The following is an 18,993-nucleotide window of genomic DNA, read 5'->3' as shown; positions in this document are numbered from 1 at the left end:
ATGTAAGATATATTATTACTTATATGTCATATATATAGCTCTTTGTCTCCCTTATAAGGGCAAGGAAATGGGTGTATCTTTTGTGGGTGTATCTTTTGTGATTGGTTCTACCAAACAGCCAATAGGAATTCCAACCAGGCTGATTGGACAGAGGCAGCCACAGGAGGAGCAAAGGGGGCTGGATTAAGGGAATATAAGTGCTGGCCAGAATGGCAGGAGGCCAGGCCAGAGCTTGGTAACCATATACCACTGTGCCTCTCATTTATTTGTCTGACAAATAAATTAATATTTTAATTTCTCTATTGCTGCGTTGAATATTTCATTCCAGCTAAGCGTTAACCACAAGCAGAGGTGCTACATTAATGTCCATCATATGAAGTAATCTCTTTACATCTGTCTTTGGACTGATTTTCAGGGGCTACTACATAAGGGGCTGCATCTCCCAGGGGGATTTTCCTGAATAACTCTCGCATGTTAGCATGGGGTACAGACATTTCTGTCCCAAAGGGGCCAGAGGTGGTGGACCAGAACTGGAAAAAGGCACTGCTGGCCACAAAGCCTACCCAGGCCAGCAGTGGGTGTTGAATCTAGGAGTATCTCAAGCTGCCAAGCTGCTCCTTCCAAGGGAATGCAACCCTGTCCAAAACAGGCTATCTCCTGGATGCAACAACTCGGGTCCATAACAGCTGTCCCTTCAGGATCAAGTACAAGTGGTTACCAACTGAGCCGTCTCCCATCCAATATCATTAAAATATATATTCACCCTTAATATAGTCCTCATAACAGTAGCATCTTGCTATCTGTTATCTCCCTGTTGCAGCTGTGCCAGTTAATCTCTCTCCATTGCTGAAGGCACACAAGTCTTATATACTTGAGATTATTACACATTAAGTTAACAAGATGGAGGTTATTTAACACTCTTAACCTTCTGAGGTTCCCCATGATGATGATGGTGGTGGTGCTGATGTCATTCAATGAAAGACTCTGAGACAAATCTGCTTATAACACAACTGCTTTTATTTATCAAAAATAAGGGAACATCCTAAATGGGTATTAGAACAGCGTTATTTACATTTTGTATCCAACGCGGTGTTCTTGTTTTTAACAGAAATCAAATATTTACAACTTTATTCAACATGATGCAAAAATGAGGGGAAATGTACTGTTTTCTCCTGTTAAAAATCAAAACGTTAAAAAAAACACAAACGAGAAAAAAACACACAAAAAAGGCCACTTCTGCTAGTGCTAGCCATTAGAAACAGAACCACAGGAGATGCAAAATAAACAATAAAGTGCATTATTCACTTTAGTGGATGAGTGGGTGAAGTTCCACGCTCCATCCTAAGGCACCCTGAGTACCCCCCCCCCACTTAGCTTCATATCCAAATTGCTGTCTCACAAATCAGAAAAAAATAATAACAAAAAGTTCACCCATTCAGTAATTGCCATCTTAGCCATGTTCTCACCCAACCAACACCATTTGGGAACATTCATTTAACTGTTCCTTCAGGACAATGGCAACAAAAATTCCCTCTGAGTTAGAAATCTTCAGCCTTCATAAAGGCTAAAAGCAGCAATATCCAAAGTGGACAGATTTCTGGGCTACGCCCATGTGTTTGCACCAGTTAATTGTAGTCCACAGTAACCTTTGGTGAAGTGTACGACTGTATGTAGCTAAATTTTTTCCTGTATAACGTGCAGATTAAAGGCATCTTAACTTTTTAGTCAAGGACAGCTCAAGCATTTTTGCAAATTTTAACCCTCAAATCCCATAGAGTAGGTGCAGAAAATTCCTGATATATTTTATAGGTACATCTGACTGGTCCCAGTAATTTAATAAATCAAGAGATGCTGCACTGACTATAAGGCCACTCTTGTGGTTTTATATATGGTTTTATATATAAAAAATACTTAATCTAGGCTCATTAAAATGAAAAGAACACGCCCTACTAGTTAACTAAAAACATACATTCATAAGAAAGCTAACTATGAGACTTAAAACAAGTTAATTCAAAACCAAAATGAAGCAAATGAAATTCTGCTGTATCAAAAGTAGCTGAGCTCAAATGGCTTTGTGTTAAGATTATGTCTTCCTTGTTTGCACTAAAAAAAAACAAACCTCCCCACAAATCTGTACTCGAGAGTACTAAAACTAATCCCACAAGAAAATAAGTAAATGGTCAGGTCACTCAATTTAAATTGCAACCTTAAAATTTTTCTCAATATCAAAGCAAAATTGCTGCTACAACAGTCTTATCGGTTCTGTCATTGTTTGATGCTGGTTATGTCAAGTAGATAGCAGATGCTGCAAGAGCTGCTTAGGCTTTCTCTTCACGTACTTCTCCTTCGTCAGCCTCAAAACCTGGATTGTCCAGGTGAGCAAGGACATCTACAGGTGGAGGTTCAGTTGCGTTGTTCACAAGATGCAGATTATCACCTTTTAAAAAGAAAGGAGGGAAACAAGTTTAGAAAAAAAAATCCCACCCAATCACAACTGATCAAGTTTATATTTTTGTGACATTTCTATGCCTTTGGAAAGTCGGTTCTAAGAAGTTATACTAAATTGGCTCTTTTCTGAAGCTTTCAATTTGGGCTCTGTTTTGGCAACATGTCACTTTGCCACCCTACAAGCTACAAGCCCGCTAGTAGAGCATGTGTCACAGAGAAGGAGCTGCAAGCACTATTGAAATTTCACCAGAGGGGCCTGAGGCAAGCCAATTAACAATGGATATACAGTGGTACCTTGGGTTACATACGCTTCAGGTTACAGACTCCGCTAACCCAGAAATAGTGCTTCAGGTTAAGAACTTTGCTTCAGGATGAGAACAAATTGTGCTCCGGCAGCGCGGCAGCAGCAGGAGGCCCCATTAGCTAAAGTGGTGCTTCAGGTTAAGAACAGTTTCAGGTTAAGAATGGACCTCCAGAACGAATTAAGTACTTAACCCGAGGTACCACTGTATTGTTACCCTTAACGCTCTGGAGATAAAAAGCAAAAATGTATCCTTAAAACTCACCACAACTGTAGAATAGTATTTTGGAATACTGCAAGTCTAGTGTTCCACTCCCTGTTCTGTGACTACCACACTTGCTAAATGCTATCATGCTTGTTTAAAACAAAGGTCTCTAACAATGATATTTTTTTTCATTTCTTTAGGAAACCGGTTTTTGGTTTTTTTAAAAAAAGAATACTTAGATATGTGAAGCTTTAAAGCAATACAAAACTAAATTGAAGCTAATATTAGAATTGTTGGCCTCTAGAGACAATGCAATGTGCCGCTGGGGGTGAAGTCAAACTTCAGCACCAAAGTGATCTCTCCGGGGTGCAAGTCTGGGCAGTATGTCTGGAGGCCCTGGGCTGCCCAGCCAACAATACCCCCGTCTTGGCCTTGCTGATGTGGTCCAAAGGAAAGCAGAGCAATACGCTTGGCACCAGCTTGGAAACCCTATGAGATATTTCACATGTAGCATCTGTGTCCATTGAGTCCATGAATATGAGAAAGTTAACTAACAATAGAAGAAACTTGACACCTGACTGTTTTTATGTACAGTGGTACCTCACGTTACAAACACTTAGAGTTACAGACTCCGCTAACCCGGAAGTAGTACCTCAGGTTAAGAACTTTGCTTCAGGATGAGAACAGAAATCATGCGCTGGTCCTGCGGTGGCAGTGGGAGGCCCCATTAGCTAAAATGGTACCTCAGGTTAAGAACAGTTTCAGGTTAAGAACGGACCTCCGGAACGAATTAAGTTCGTAACCAGAGGTACCACTGTACTTGCGATGTAGAATCAGTATTTAATCATTTTCCCAGATGCATATATAACCAGGCAATTTTTTGAGTAGTACCACCATTAGCTGTAACCCTGCCACCTTAGTGCAGTATTTTTGTCAGCAATGAAGTATTTTAAGTGGGCACAATCTGCTAAAAAAGGGAAGAGCTCCAAGGCTCATGTTGGAGGACTGAAGAGAATACACTGGAGTTTACTGGATGTGAACCTCCAGAAGGTGGCAGCAAACACTAGTATTTCTTCATTTTTAACGCATGCCTGCAGAAGCTTAGGGTTCACACTCCAGTGCAGATAATTTAAAAATAAATAAATAAATCATGTACTTTATGATTGGAACAGTGAAGTACGCAATTACTAGTGATATGAAGTGCACAATTGCTCTGCATTGAATTGTACTTTGTACTGTTGTTTAATGTTACCATAAAAACATAAGACTCAGAAGTGCTACTGCACAGCCATTAAAATACTTACTTTCTGAAGGGGCCACTTCCTCTTGAACCGGTTCGTCATTCCCCTGGACAGAAGCATATCCAGATGATCCAGTCTCACTAGGATTCTCCTCATCGGTGTGCGAAGGCATGTTAGAGGGTTCGTTGGAGACAGTGGCTGGGAGAGACTCCGCTCTCTCCTCTTCATCCACCTGAATCAAACAGACTTAATGTCAGGGAGCCTCTACTGTAAAGATGCCACTATTTCTAACTGCCAGCTATCCTCCCACCCTTTTCATGTATTGCTGCTGTTAAGCGCTTTGCAAAAGTTGGGATGTTTTAATGCCCCACAATGTAGCTGCAAATGTATTAATTATATATAGATTTTATGGCTGTAAATGACTTAGAAACTGTTTTGGGCAGTATATATAGAAATAACACAAAGTTGCTCAGAGCTGACAAGCCAGCCTGGAACACAATGAGGAGATCCATATGAAATATGCATATTTTGTTTAGTAAATTGGTGGTGGAGGAATTTGTCTCATTGCACCTTTCATTGGGCCGAAATGCCTTCACAAACTTACTACAGCAGCCAAATGTTCAGTTAAGTTGCCGCCTCCTTTCTAGAAGCAGCAGCAAGCCACATGATTCTTAAGCAGGAACTGCAGAGGTACCTCAATTCCCAGTGCCTTGAGTATGTCACATTTACACATGGGGCATGTCCTGTGCTCCAGCAGCCAAGGATCAATGCAGATCTTGTGGAAGAGATGACTGGAAAGGAAAACAAATATTTGTAATGTGACTCAGCAGGTTACAGTAAAACAGTGCTTGCCGATAAAGAAGAAGTTTGAAGCGAATGACATTGTTCAGGAGTGGCCCAGAACCTCAGGTACAGTGGTGCCTCGCAAGACGAAAAGAATCCGTTCCGCGATTCTCTTCGTCTAGCGGGTTTTCCGTCTTGCGAGGTGTTCGTCTTGCGGGGCACCACTGTAAATACCCTAAGCCACACAAACACTAAACCATGAAAGGTTTGCCTTTTAGTGGTACAGCAGCATCTTACTGGGAGAAAAACTGCACAAGCTTTGTGGAATTTTGGGGAAGTGGGGAAACACGCATAGCTAGGATGCAAACTTGTTGACACAGAACCTTGATGGGAAACTTTGGCTCCGAGTAGGGAAAGGGCTCTGTGTGCTCACATGGAGGGTGTGCTCACAGGAGGGTGTTTTGAGTGTCTGCATGTCTGTATAACAAGACCTAGAACAAGTATAAGGGACCTCTGATCCTCCAAATGATGCTGAACTTCAACTCCCATTCTCCCTGGCCATGCACCATGCTTGTAGTTCAGCAGCACTTGGGAGAGCCACTCCTCACCCAGAGACAGCAGAGACAAAGATGTAGGGCAGCCCACCACTAGGGAACTACAGAGGACTACTTCTACATTCTGCTTCCCTATTCAGCTTCCCACCCTTGTAGACTCTCAGTTGATACCACAGAGCTACAGAATGCCACTGCAGGCTCGTCTTCTCTGGTTCCTCTTTATGGCATTCCATGCACCTGAAGAAAATGGTTTTGCTTTTGAAAATTAGCCCTGTGTGCACGCACGGGAGTGTTCATGAGTTTGCAGGTTTCCATTTCAGTTTTGATATTAATCTGTCTGCCATTTAAGGTGGTTAATCTGTCTTTAGTCCCCACTTTCGGAGCAGGACTAAAATAGCACATGCAGAATGCTAGGAGAAAATGGACTTCAGTAATATGCAAACAGGCTGACTTGCATCAGAGCATCTGAACAATTTCTCCGCCCGTCAGAGGCTTCCACCGAGCTATCCACATGTTGTTAAGATGTGAAGCCATGGTCATTTTCTAAGCACTGAAAAAGTGTAATGCACCCTTAATTGTATAGCTACTATTTTTACAAATAATACGCATGAACTGCTAATCTGTTAAAAACATTGTCTCTTTCAGATTTCGTTTATGTGCATGCACCTGATTAAGGGGAGTGCAGAAGTCATTCAAGGCATGTGCAACAAGTCATACACTTTGCCACAGGGTATGGTTTTGCTGACATGGTTCGTCTCAGTGAGTAACATGGTACTCCTGAACTTTTGATAGCAGAGGCACACTAACACCCAAAAACTTTTACTTGTGGAATGTGCAAGAGAAAGAACAAGTTCAGTCCTTTTGTGTCTGCATTACTCATTTTCTAGGCATGCCTCCTTCTCATGGTGGGCAATACTGCCACATCACTGCACAGGGAGTGACAGAATGATTGAGTGGCATCCAATGCAGACACATAGTAGAATTACCTTGGCTGACTGGAAGGAAGAGAATGCTACAACGCTCTTGTGGCAGGCTAGTGTGCTCAACAGAGTTTGGAAGTTACTGAGTTGGCCAGTAGCTACAGGGGCAGGTTTACAAATTCTAGGAAACAAATAGTATCTGTCGCTATTTAAAAGCTCTCTTTTCTACATATGGTAATTTTGTTAGTGAAAATTTTATTTAATTAAAAATTACCAAACAATTGAAGCAAGTTTTCTTTTATGAATTTGCAGCTAAAATATTTACCATTCTTGAGTGCACTCAAGGTATTTTGATTCTTGTTTTGGTATAACCACCAATCTGCTGCCTTAATTCTCACCCCCATCAATGTCACATCTGCCAGTTCTTTTAAACATACTCATAGAATCATAGAATCATAGAGTTGGAAGAGACCACAAGGGCCATCAACCCCCTGCCAAGCAGGAAACACCATCAGAGCACTCCTGACATATGGTTGTCAAGCCTCTGCTTAAAGACCTCCAAAGAAGGAGACTCAACCAAGGCCCTGTGTCCTATCGCTGCATCAAATTGTTGCTGCGATACACCAGAGATGCAACATCATTGCTCAAAGCCAACTGCTCATATAATCTTTGGTTCCTTTTAAAAGCTTAAAACCTTACTCCTTTGAAAACATTCAAGGTCTTGGAATTAAAGCATGATAGTAAATCAGGCAGCTGTAAACCAAGTCTGAAAGTAGCTAGAGCAAAGCTAGCAGGTAAATTGTCAAGTTAGCTAAATCAGGTTCCATGTGTAAAGTGCAGTAAAAGTTGTTGTGTTTGTTGTTTATTCAGTTTATATACCACCCTTTATCTGAAGATCCCAGGTAATAATTTACATAGCATAATAATTTTTAAAAATCATAGAAAAAACTTTAACAGTCCCACTTTTAAAAGACCATAGATTGTTTAACAGCCAAAGGCCTGGGTAAAGGGAAATGTTTTCATCTGATGTCTAAAGTTATGAAGTCATCACCACCACCATCCTGCTTTTCCTTCCCTACTCACAAACTGCCAGCAGCAAATGGGAAAAAGAAGATTAACAGGGGTTCAGGTGAACTTTTACTACTTTTTCCACAATTGCATCCCTGAGTCAGCAACCCTGTGCTACTCATAAAATGAAGGTATGCCTTGAGCTACGGACAAGCTGTTAGGTAGTATAAATGCTTCTGGCAGCAAAGCTATCTGGCTTGCCTGAAAGATTATCTGGGCTGGAAATTTTCATCATTGTGTTTTAGAAGCTAGGTTTTAACAGGAGATTCAATAAAGGAAGTTCCTGAACTGCCATAAACATCACACCTATAAGAATCCCTCTTTGGGAGACACCCAAAGATGCCAGCAAATAACTGGACTCCTGTGCAAACCCAACTTGAGAGCTGTAGAAATATGAAATAAAAAGCCCTCACAATCCTACCTTTTTGCATTTACTTCCTGGCTCTCCTGGCAGAAGAACATGATTGAGAGCAGGGGAGGCCCATGTGATGCTTTCCAGATGTTGTGGGTTCCAACTATCTTCACTGAAGAGTAAGAGTTATAGTCCACAACATCTAGAGAACAACATGTTGGCAGCACCCACTGATCTACAGCTTTGGAAAGTTAACACTAACCCTGCTCATCTGAAGAGTGGAATAAAATAAATAAAAGCCTTTACAACTTCAGTGTATATAAAGAGGGACGAAGACAGACATGACAAAATGGTCAGAATGTTTTGGCATGAAAATGTAACTGGGGGGGGTGGGGAATTAACCTACTTGCACGTTAAAATTCGCACAACATCATTTGGCTTGTACACTTCAATGCACACAGCACAGGTATCAGCATCAGGACCGGTTTCCTAAAGAAATGAAAAAAAATATCCTTGTTAGAGACCTTTGTTTTAAACAAGCATGATAGCATATAGCAAGTGTGGTAGTCACAGAACAGGGAGTGGAACACTAGACTTGCAGTATTCCAAAATACTATTCTACAGTTGTGGTGAGTTTTAAGAATACATTTTTGTTTTTTATCTCCAGAGCGTTAAGGGTAACAATACAGTGGTATCTCCGGTTAAGTACTTAATTTGTTCCGGAGGTCCGTACTTAACCTGAAACTGTTCTTAACCTGAAGCACCACTTTAGCTAATGGGGCCTCCTGCTGCCGCCGCATCGCCGGAGCACAATTTCTGTTCTCATCCTGAAGCAAAGTTCTTAACCTGAAGCACTATCTCTGGGTTAGTGGAGTCTGTAACCTGAAGCGTATGTAACCTGAAGCATATGTAACCCAAGATACCACTGTATCTACAAGACGTGCTTTAGCAAAAAGGAAGACCAAAATATATGTAATTCCATCTATTCCATCAAAGCTATTTTACTTTTGCAGTCTTGTAGAATTCAGTCTAGTATAAAAATACTGCAAAAAGCCAGAGTTGGTTCTAAAACTGAAGCATGGCCTTTCAGTGTTCCTCCTCCAAACAAACTATAAATGTTGTCTATCATTTCCACCCAACCTTTAAGTAAGGACTATTCAACGGCGTTAAAAAATGTGCAAAGCAATTTTAACAGGCTCTTATCCTTTCATACCTATTTGGGAAATTCATGGCTACAAAAACATCTCTTTGCTGCGGGTAAAGAGGGGTCACAAACTGACCTAGTATAATATTCATCTTTCTGTATTATAAAAGAAACAATTTCTGCATGATTATATTAGGAATGTCATTAGGATTAACAAAATATTTTAAGACCAAGGGGAGTTCTAAGTAAGCAGTTTTATACCTATGGGGCACTCAGAGGAGCTTCACAGAATAAGAAAAGTAGAACAAAAATTATTTTAAAAAAAACAACCCCAAGAGATTTAAAATGTTACCATAACGAAAAAGCAGCAACCTGAAATGCAAACGTGGCAACAGGAGAATATTAAACACTAGCTACTTGCTGAAGTTTCCAAATTACTGTGAAGGTAGGTCAGAGAATGTGCACGGATTTTCAGCAGGATATTCTATAGCATGTTCAAGCTTGAGTCTCCAGATGTTGAACTACAACTCCCAACATCCCCAGTCAGTTTAGCCAATGGGTCAGGGATGATTAGTTTTAGCCCAGCAACATCTGGCTATCCTAGGTTGAAGAGCACTGTGGCATCACCACTGAAAGTATCTCTAGCCATTAACAATGCTTGCTTGGGCTGATGGGAGGAATTGTAGTGCAGTAACATTTGGAGGGACCAAAGGTTCCCTACACCTTGCCTAGCAAGTCTGCATGGGAGCAGAGGGCCCTTAAGATAGCCAGGCCCTAATAAGACAATTTAGGGGCTTTAAAGGCCAAGACAAGCACTTTAAACTGAGCTTAGAAACAGGAAACCTTCAAACTTAATATGGGACTGGAACTATATATTCCAATTGATGGTGCCAGACACAACTCACTTCTTTGTATGTGGACTGAAGATTAAGGTATAATGTTGATAGAAGGCTATATACATATAATTTTGTGTATTATTATTATTACTACTACTACTACTACTACTACTACTATCATTACTGGTGTTGTCAATATATTTCTTATCTCTCTGTTCTGTCCACTCCCCCTTTTCTTTTTCTGTTCTTCTCTTTCTCCTTTTTTTCTAGTCTTTTTGATTCTATTTGTTCCAGATACAGTGGACGCTCGGGTTGCGAATGTGATCCGTGAAGGAAGCATGTTCGCAACCCACAGCGCCACTTCTGCGCATCAGCAAAACGCTTCTGCGCATGCGTCGAAACCCGGAAGTAACCTGTTCCAGTACTTCCGGGTTCGGCACAGTGCGCAACCCAAAATCGCACAACCCGAAGCATCTGTAAACCGAGGTATGACAGTACTATTTTATTGTATTGTGAAAACTTTAATATAAATCTTGGTGGAGCGGGGAGAGAGACACAAGTCTGGCTGCTATATTTTGGAGTAGCTGAAGGTTGGGCTGTTTTTAAAGGTTGCCTTATGTGGAAAGCATTGAAGCTGTCTGTTCTAGAAGAAACTAAAGTGTGGTTAACGGAGGTAAGTTAGTCTGTCTTCACTAGGAGAGGCCAAAAGCAGCATAGCTGTACAGAGTTGGTAAAAGGGTCTACAGGCCACTGCCAACAGCCGAGCACTCAAAGAAGGTGACAGGCCTGAGAACCCGCCAAGTTGTTCCATCAGTAGAAGCGCAACCCCACCCAGAGCACCATGAACCACTTTCTCTCAGTTACATTACCTTGTCTCCCTGCTTCAGTGTACGTAACTGAAGCTGTCCAATGGCTTTTTTGGCATCTGCTTTCAGCCGTCTCTGTAACAGACAAGCACTAGGTCAACACGAAACTTGCTCTCCCATAAAAATCTATAAACACCAACCGCTACACAATTCATTAACGTTGAATGAGGTGTTTCCATAGGCAGATGGATAACTCTTGCCTAACAGTGGCAACCGGAAGATAATTATGAGCCAAGATATGCATGGAAGTTTAACTGAAGTGTTTATTTAGCATTCCTAAAGAACACTGGAGTTTATTTAGGAGGCAACGCTTGCTTGCCACTAAAGACTAAAGGACATCAAAGTTCTCAAACACAATTCCAATGTTTTCAGAAAGTACTTCTCATTAAAGTATTAAAAAGTCCTGCAGAGACTGACCTCCCCCACTTGTTCCAGAATCTCTAATATTCCTTGCATTGACCTCATGTTGGCTATACACAAAACAGATGCAAAAATGATCTTTTTGTTCCAGTCATTAGCTTGCAATCACACTCTTGCAAGTCTCTACTGTGTGTTGAACTAAGCCTGTATATCAGTTAAACAAAGTCACCCACCGCCCTTAGCTTGTTTGAAGCAATTTCTAATTGGAAGGGGAAAACGTGTGCATTTGATCTAATCTGGAAAGCTGCAGGCTTTTCTAGTCTCTTAATGACAGGAATACTAAAGTACCATGGAGTCTGGTTTGAAATGCACGAATGCATCCTAGCCACCAATCAACTGGAATATTGTGACTCTCTTCCATTTAGCTGATAAGGAAATTGTTACTAAATTTATCGCCCCACCCTTCACCAGCAGGTACAGTACAGTAGGGTGTTTACAACAATGTAAAAATTTAAAACAGTTAAAGTAGATTACACTCAGAGGAATAGGCTGGGTCACAGTTGCCACAATGTCAGAAATGAAACTGGATAGGTGGCATTCTCCTCCTCAGCCAACAGAGACTGGCAGATGAGCACAGGCAAGCTAATCAAGTAACTCCTATTGTCCTCAATTTTTGTTTCAGTAGGCCAGCTCCAATCAAAGCTCTGCTTAATTGCCAGGAATGCTACAGCCTTACAGCCACACTCACCAGTCTTTTATCAAAGCTGACACAAACCACTCCCAGATCTGCTCTGATCGAACACAATCCATAGCACAGGAAAAGATGCTAAAAGAACAAGGAAGTTGTTCTCAAGCCTCTTTAATCTGATGCTCAAAAAACTTCAAGGAAATAGTAAGCAATATTTGAAAGAGCATCTGCTGGCAACAGGTTTCCAAAACATGCAGGCACTGAGGTGTTCAGGATATTTGCAAAATAAATTCTTATATGAATGCTGATGCAGTCTTCCCCGCAAGTTGCTTCTTGGTTTCTAGCACCTCTCCTAAAACCGAAAGCCAACAAGCAAACACAAAGGCAACAAATCACCTATGGGTTCACTGCTTAAATTTGCCACTAACATTAACTGAATATACAAGATGAGGTCCTTCCCTGATACAAGAAGAGTCTTTCAGTGGCATGTGGCAGAATGGAAATTGTCTCTCATTTTCTTAGAGATTAATTGTCATAATGAGCCCTAAAGATTCACATCCTTTTAGGAGGCTATAAATACTGATGAGCCACAATGAATACATTTTTGCACAAATACGACTCATTTATCATCACAACTCGTAATTTCAGCTAGGTTGGTAAGAAGCAAGGGAAAGGCTGTAATTATGCACTAGAAGAACCTGAATGGTAGCTAGATGCCTGCAGTCAGTCACACTGCTGTCTCTCAAAGAGGAGTCCAACCCATTTAGGATGGGGAGGGCACTACAAATTGGACACTTGGCCTTGGCTCCTATCATTGGAAAGATGTGGTACCAGGAACAGTTGCTCTTACTCCTGCAGTAACTCAAAAGATACTGTTTGAGCATTTCCTGGCAAAAACACATCAAAGAACACCAGGCATTCATTAACAGTCCTTGAAGAGTAGGTGACTGCTTGATACCTACATATATAAAAAAAAGAACATAAGTTAGAAGGTAATTGATTTTCAAGAGAGGAGCTTATTACAACAAGGTTATTTTCAGCCAGACCAAACTGATCAGTTAAAAAAATTATCACAAGGCAAATGCCCTTCTCTGTCTAAAAATCAGGAAGCCTGAACAGTGTAAATTTCATCTGCCAAGCAAGCACTCTAGTCCCTGTTGTGGTTTCTGTTTCCCACATTAGATATTGCATGAATAGAATGCTTGAGAGGGGAACTTAATTACCAACACAGAATACACAAAGCTGACTAGCCAGGAAATACTAAAGAAACACAAAATAAGTGGGAATATTTTATCCCTTTCAGCCTCTCATCATGATAATGCTAGGCATACAAAAGAAACTGTTATGCAGTTGTAGCAGTGAAATCTACCATAAGCATTCAGATTTCAGTAGAATAGAGGTGTGGAGATGCAGAAAGAAAAGCCAAATGGAACCACTAGTACATTTCCTATACTGGTGCCTTTATAGGCAAAGGAGTCCAAAAATTAGTAGGAGGGAGTCTAAGTACTACACATCCCTATCACCTCTCAGTGATCAAACTAACCTCCCTTGTCCAAGATAAACGATTGGCTTGTCAACTTTTGGGGGCCTGTGGGTACCTCTGGATTAGGATTGATGTCCTAATAAATTTTCCTTCCCCTATCTTCCCTGGAAGTTTTTGCATATAAATTAAAGTGTATTGCAATAATTGCTAGTCTTTATTGATGCCCCCAAATAAACTTTCCCTATGTTCCCATGCTCAGCGGCAGTCCTTACTTGCTATGGTCAAGTAGCTATAAGACTACAATAGGCATTCCCGGTTGTCACATCCTACCCCTTGTAGCGGGATGCGGGTGGAGCTGTGGTCTAAACCACTGAGCCTAGGGCTTGCCAATCAGAAGGTTGGTGGTTCGAATCCCCGCAACGGGGTGAGCTCCCGTTGTTCAGTCCCAGCTCCTGCCAACCTAGCAGTTTGAAAGCACATCCAAGTGCAAGTAGATAAATAAGTACCGCTCCGGCGGGAAGGCAAATGGTGTTTCCTTGCGCTGTTCTGGTTTGCCAGAAGCGGTTTAGTCACGCTGGCCACATGACCTGAAAGCTGTAGGCCGACTCCCTCGGCCAGTAAAGTGAGATGAACGCCGAAACCCCAGAGTCGTCCACAACTGGACTTAACTGTCAGGGGTCCCTTTACCCTTTACCCCTTGGAGCACCCAGAATCACATTACTTGAAGAATTCACTTTTCATATAAGGAACTTCAAACAAGTATTTAAACCATCTATTTATTAGAAGCACAGCTCATTGGGAAACTGGGAGACACTGCTTACTGGGCTCTGCATGGGTGATAAAGAGCTCTAGAGAGACTACTAGACTAATTAGCAATTCCCTGCATAGACTTTGAAAATCCAAGACAACACTCTCAATGTGTAAACATCACAGAACAGAGCTAACTTGTTTAGCTAATGAGATTCAAGCCTCCTTCTTAAGTTGCATATAAAGAGGTGAATCCACCATTTAAGACTCATGGAACCATGATTAATCTTAACACAGATTTTATGTAGCATGCTGGCAGAAGTGAGTTGTGATAAACAGCAGCAACTGACCCCCTGAATCCAGCATTTTCTACACACCTGAGAAAAGTAAGCTTTAGCAAATGTCTTCACATGTCTTGAGGAGTAGGGGTGTACATTTCGCCGTAAACATGAGGCTGTGAGAGAACCAGTGTCTACTAACAAGCAGAGGCAAGTTAGAGCAAAAATACTGGGACAATAAAGCCCAGGAAATGCCCTGTTGGGTCAAACGAAAGGCCCATCTAGTCTAGAATGCTGTTCTCAGTATTGAAGCAAAGGCCGATTACATGTGTGCATCAGAGATTCCCAGCAAGTGGAATTCAGAGGCATCCTTCTGCCATCCTGCGAGGGACTATTACTGAGGCAGCCGTAAGTCCAGAACATTGCCTGTAGGGCCTCAGCTGCTAAAGCAAGATCAACTATAGCATGCTGGAGCACTTAGCATATGTTATGTCAGTGTTACATCAGAAGGCCAGTGTTGATTTTGCTATGTAAATTGGCACATCCAGACTCTCCAGTGAAGAATGCATATGAGAAACTCACCTGTCTCCTGTTCTGAGCCCTTGCAAGTCTAAGTCTCCTTGCAGAATAAAATATAAAGTACCCGACAGTGGCCGCTGTGACGATGAAGAAAGACACAGAAACAAAGAAGATGGAGTAGTTATTCATCCATGATCCGTGTTTTTTCCCCACTTCAATAACCATGGTCACTTGGTAGCCTTGTTCCAGCCTACGGAGGATTTCAATGCCTTTTGAATGGCTAATCATAATGGCCACAGTGTTTCCCGTACCTGTGAGAAAAAGACAGAGGTCTGAGAGTTAGATTTCCCTACCAAAGTTGAGTATTAACCTATAAAAGCCCATTTAGTATTCTATACCTTGTTCTCCTTTAATTTTAGGCAATATAGGTAAGTCAGGACAGTTGCCTTGAATGGCAGGCATGTCCAACTTTCAAGAGACTGCAATCTACTCCCACTATTTAAAAACTGGCAGTGGTATCCATTAAATTGACCAAAGTTGTTGAGTTTTTTTTGGGGGGGGGTGGCAGGATCCCACAATTGACCACGATCAACCACAGGACCCCCCCCATCAGATCGTGATTGACCTGTTGGACACCCCTGAACTATGGGAACAACTACACCCTCCTCCACTGCCCCCCAAAAAAACTTAGGGCATTTTTATGGGTGGCATGTTACTGACTCTTGGCATATTTTCGCACTGTGGCTATTGATTGGAGGGCCAGGATGTCTGATAGTTTAGTCCAGGATAGAAAAACCTTCCCTCTGTAAAGTACACCACAAGATTCAACATCTATTTTTGTGCAAGGTTGCTCACATTGGAAAAGAATATAGCAAAGCAGCAGTTCAAAACAATGGCCAACCAACAGTATCTGTTGGGGACCTTGGAGAGCTGCAGCCATGTATCTCTCTAAACAGAAGAGTCTTGACTACTCAATTGAGAAAAAGTGTGCTCTTTCTAATATATCACTATTTAGTATGTGCACAATCAAGGTACATGCTGATGCCTTTTATTTATTCACTCTGCCATGTCAGCGTGGGATTACTTCCTAGACGGTGCAGAGTACTGTTTTACTTAAGAACATTATTACAATTGGAAAGGTCAGCTATTGTTATGAAAGTCAAGCCACAGACCTGAGGATGTAATGCAAGAGCGAGATGACTTTAAAAAAATAAAATCCCACTGTGGATCAACAGAAGGCACAGACTGTCGGAAATAGTGACTGAATTGCATCGTATCTCTGGCTGCTTAGAACTAAGCTTAAACTCAACAAAATACAGAAAGGGGCTCTTCTCTGATACATACAGAGAAAATATACAATAGCATCATCTAACAAGGACAAACACTTCATGGGAGCATAATTTACTGCACAATTATGACAGCAAGTAAACCCAGGAGTGTCAGAATAGAACCACAAAACATTACAGTTCCTCTTACGACAGTCAAAGTCAAAGGCGTCAAAAGGGTTTCAATATATCTCTTTTCATATTGCTGCATATTTGTTAATAGAGACTGAATATGTATTACTGTACCAATTTGTGATAATTAAACCACCATTTTAAGTTCAAAGAAGTTCTTTAAAAGCTGTGTTAATATAATCTATGACCAATATTGTTTTATTGGATTATTAAGAGACTAGACCTAAGCAGCTCAATTTTATCTGCAAGTATAGAACAGCTATTCAGAATTAAACAAAAGAAAAGCCCCACCAAAGCAGCTAAGGTAACCGCTTCCATGAGAATGTAGGAAAGTAGGTTAGCCCAAAATGACAATTTGATAAAAAATTTCCTTGTATACCCCATTTAAACTCTATACACTAATCACTGATTAAATTATACAGCATGAAGGCTAAACTATGAGTTTTGGTTTATGTTTTGAACAGAAACGCAATAAATATGATTTAAGCATTGGTCAGCTGGGGACTGACAAAAAAGGACATTTAACGTTTCCTGGCACTGCACAGCTGTAGGGAAGCAAACTAAGGAACCACTCGGAGATCCACTCTTGCCTCCCAGTAATAAATGTCATTGCAAGGGGGGAGACCGGCCGGGCCTCACCCAGAAGCAGCAGCAGCAGCTGACTGGCACTGGCTTACTCTGTCTTTGCCCACAAGAATACTTGGCTCCCAAATGTTGCTTGCACTGAGATACAGAGCTCAACAGAAGCTTACTCTACCACTACAGTGGTACCTCGGGTTATGTACTTAATTTGTTCTGGAGGTCCGGACTTAACCTGAAACTGTTCTTAACCTGAAGCACCACTTTAGCTAATGGGGCCTCCTGCTGCCGCCGTGTCGCCGGAGCACAATTTCTGTTCTCATTCTGAAGCAAAGTTCTTAACCTGAAGCACTATTTCTGGGTTAGCGGAGTCTGTAACCTGAAGCGTATGTAACCTGGGGTACCACTGTATCAGCCAAAGAACAAACAGCGATCACGAGGGGCTGCACATCGCTTCTCCCGGGAAGAACACAGTAGCATGATAAAAGACCAGACAAGTTCAATGTTTGGGACAAACTTTCTGTGCTTTTTTCTTTCTTCCCTCCTAAAAATGTCAGGCTTTTTAAAAGAATTATTTCTGGAGTATTATTAAGTATAATTCAGAATACAGCAAAGATGCTTGCTTAAAACATTTTTGTTCAGGCAAGTCTATCCAGTCATGTAGAAGCAACTGCTTGTATTTTCTCTCTTTTAAGCTACTGGTTGACTTTAAAAATCTTTTGACTGTTTTAAAATATCAATTTCTAACTGTTTTTCACTGATAATTTATATGTAAACTTAAGAGGTTTTCTTATGGCTATAAGAAAGCAGTACAGTGGTACCTTGGGTTACATACGCTTCAGGTTACAGACTCCGCTAACCCAGAAATAGTGCTTCAGGTTAAGAAAATAAAAAACTATGGTTTTAGAGAAGAATCTAATGCCGATTGAGAAAGAAAGGTTTCAGGAAGAAACAGACCTAATATTGGTGAAAAAAGTAAAATACCTAGGGGTGAATATGACTTCTAAGAATGTTAACTTATTTAAGGATAACTATGAGAAGTGTTGGTTAGAAGTGAAAAAAGATCTTGAAATTTGGACAAATTTGAAGCTTTCCTTACTGGGCAGAATTGCGGTGATCAAAATGAATGTATTGCCAAGAATGTTGTTTTTGTTTCAGTTGTTGCAAATTATTGACAAGATGGACTGTTTCAAGAAGTGGCAAAAGGATATTTCTAGATTTGTCTGGCAGGGCAAAAAGCCCAGAATAAAATATAAGATTCTTACTGATGCAAAGAATAGAGGGGGGTTTGCCCTGCCGGACTTTAAGCTATATTATGAAGCAGCAGCTTTCTGCTGGCTGAAGGAATGGCTACTTCTTGAGAACACAGACATCCTAGATTTGGAAGGGTATGATAATGTTTTCGGATGGCATGCATATTTGTGGTATGGTAAGGACAAAGCACATAAGGCATTTAAAAACCATATTGTCAGGAAAGCATTGTTTAATGTCTGGGTTAAATATAAAGACTTTTTGGAGAACAAAACCCCAAGGTGGCTCTCACCTATGGAAGCAAAGGCTTTGAAAAAATCTAATATGGGATCTAACTGGCCAAAATATTGGGAAATTTTGGAGCAGGAAGGGGACAAATTGAAATTGCAGCGTTATGAGAAACTTAAAGACAAGGTGCAGGATTGGCTACACTATTTTCAAGTAAGAGAGGCCTATAATTTGGACAGGAAAAATGGCTTCCAGGTGGAAAAATCAAAGTTGGAAACAGAACTGCTAGAACCCAGTGCTAAGATATTGTCGAGAATGTATAATCTGCTGTTGAAATGGAATACTGAGGATGAAACGGTTAAATCTGCTATGATAAAATGGGCACAAGATATTGGCCATAACATTATGTTTGCTGACTGGGAACGGTTGTGGACCACCGGTATGAAATTCACGGCATGTAATGCCCTAAGAGAGAATATTATGAAAATGATGTACAGGTGGTACATGACCCCAGTCAAGCTTGCAAAAATCTATCATTTGCCCGATAATAAATGTTGGAAATGTAAAGAAACTGAGGGAACATTCTTTCACCTTTGGTGGACGTGCCCAAGGATTAAGGCGTTCTGGGAAATGATCTATAATGAATTGAAAAAGGTATTTAAGTATACTTTCCTGAAGAAACCAG

The 18,993-nt window shown here is 41.0% G+C and overlaps 1 protein-coding gene across 1 annotated transcript in view; it reads right to left on the bottom strand.

The window, feature by feature from the left end:
• Positions 1 to 996: 996 nt before the first annotated feature.
• The window catches only part of RNF128 (ring finger protein 128), a 39,060-nt gene continuing 21,063 nt past the window's right edge, over positions 997 to 18,993 (bottom strand). Inside the window, exons 2-7 of the mRNA XM_081897655.1 lie at positions 14,857 to 15,104; positions 10,722 to 10,793; positions 8,279 to 8,361; positions 4,890 to 4,986; positions 4,259 to 4,427; positions 997 to 2,437 (exon numbers count right to left, since the gene is read on the bottom strand). Coding sequence (XP_081753781.1) covers positions 2,319 to 2,437; positions 4,259 to 4,427; positions 4,890 to 4,986; positions 8,279 to 8,361; positions 10,722 to 10,793; positions 14,857 to 15,104 — 788 coding nt within the window. The 3' untranslated portion in view covers positions 997 to 2,318. The remainder of the gene's footprint in view (positions 2,438 to 4,258; positions 4,428 to 4,889; positions 4,987 to 8,278; positions 8,362 to 10,721; positions 10,794 to 14,856; positions 15,105 to 18,993) is intronic.

The sequence above is a fragment of the Podarcis melisellensis genome (genome assembly GCF_964234715.1).
Source record: "Podarcis melisellensis genome assembly, chromosome: Z".
In the NCBI taxonomy this organism is placed as follows: Eukaryota; Metazoa; Chordata; class Lepidosauria; order Squamata; family Lacertidae; genus Podarcis; species Podarcis melisellensis.
Note: the sequence above shows the minus strand (reverse complement) of the source record. Positions and strands in the feature narration are given on the sequence as shown.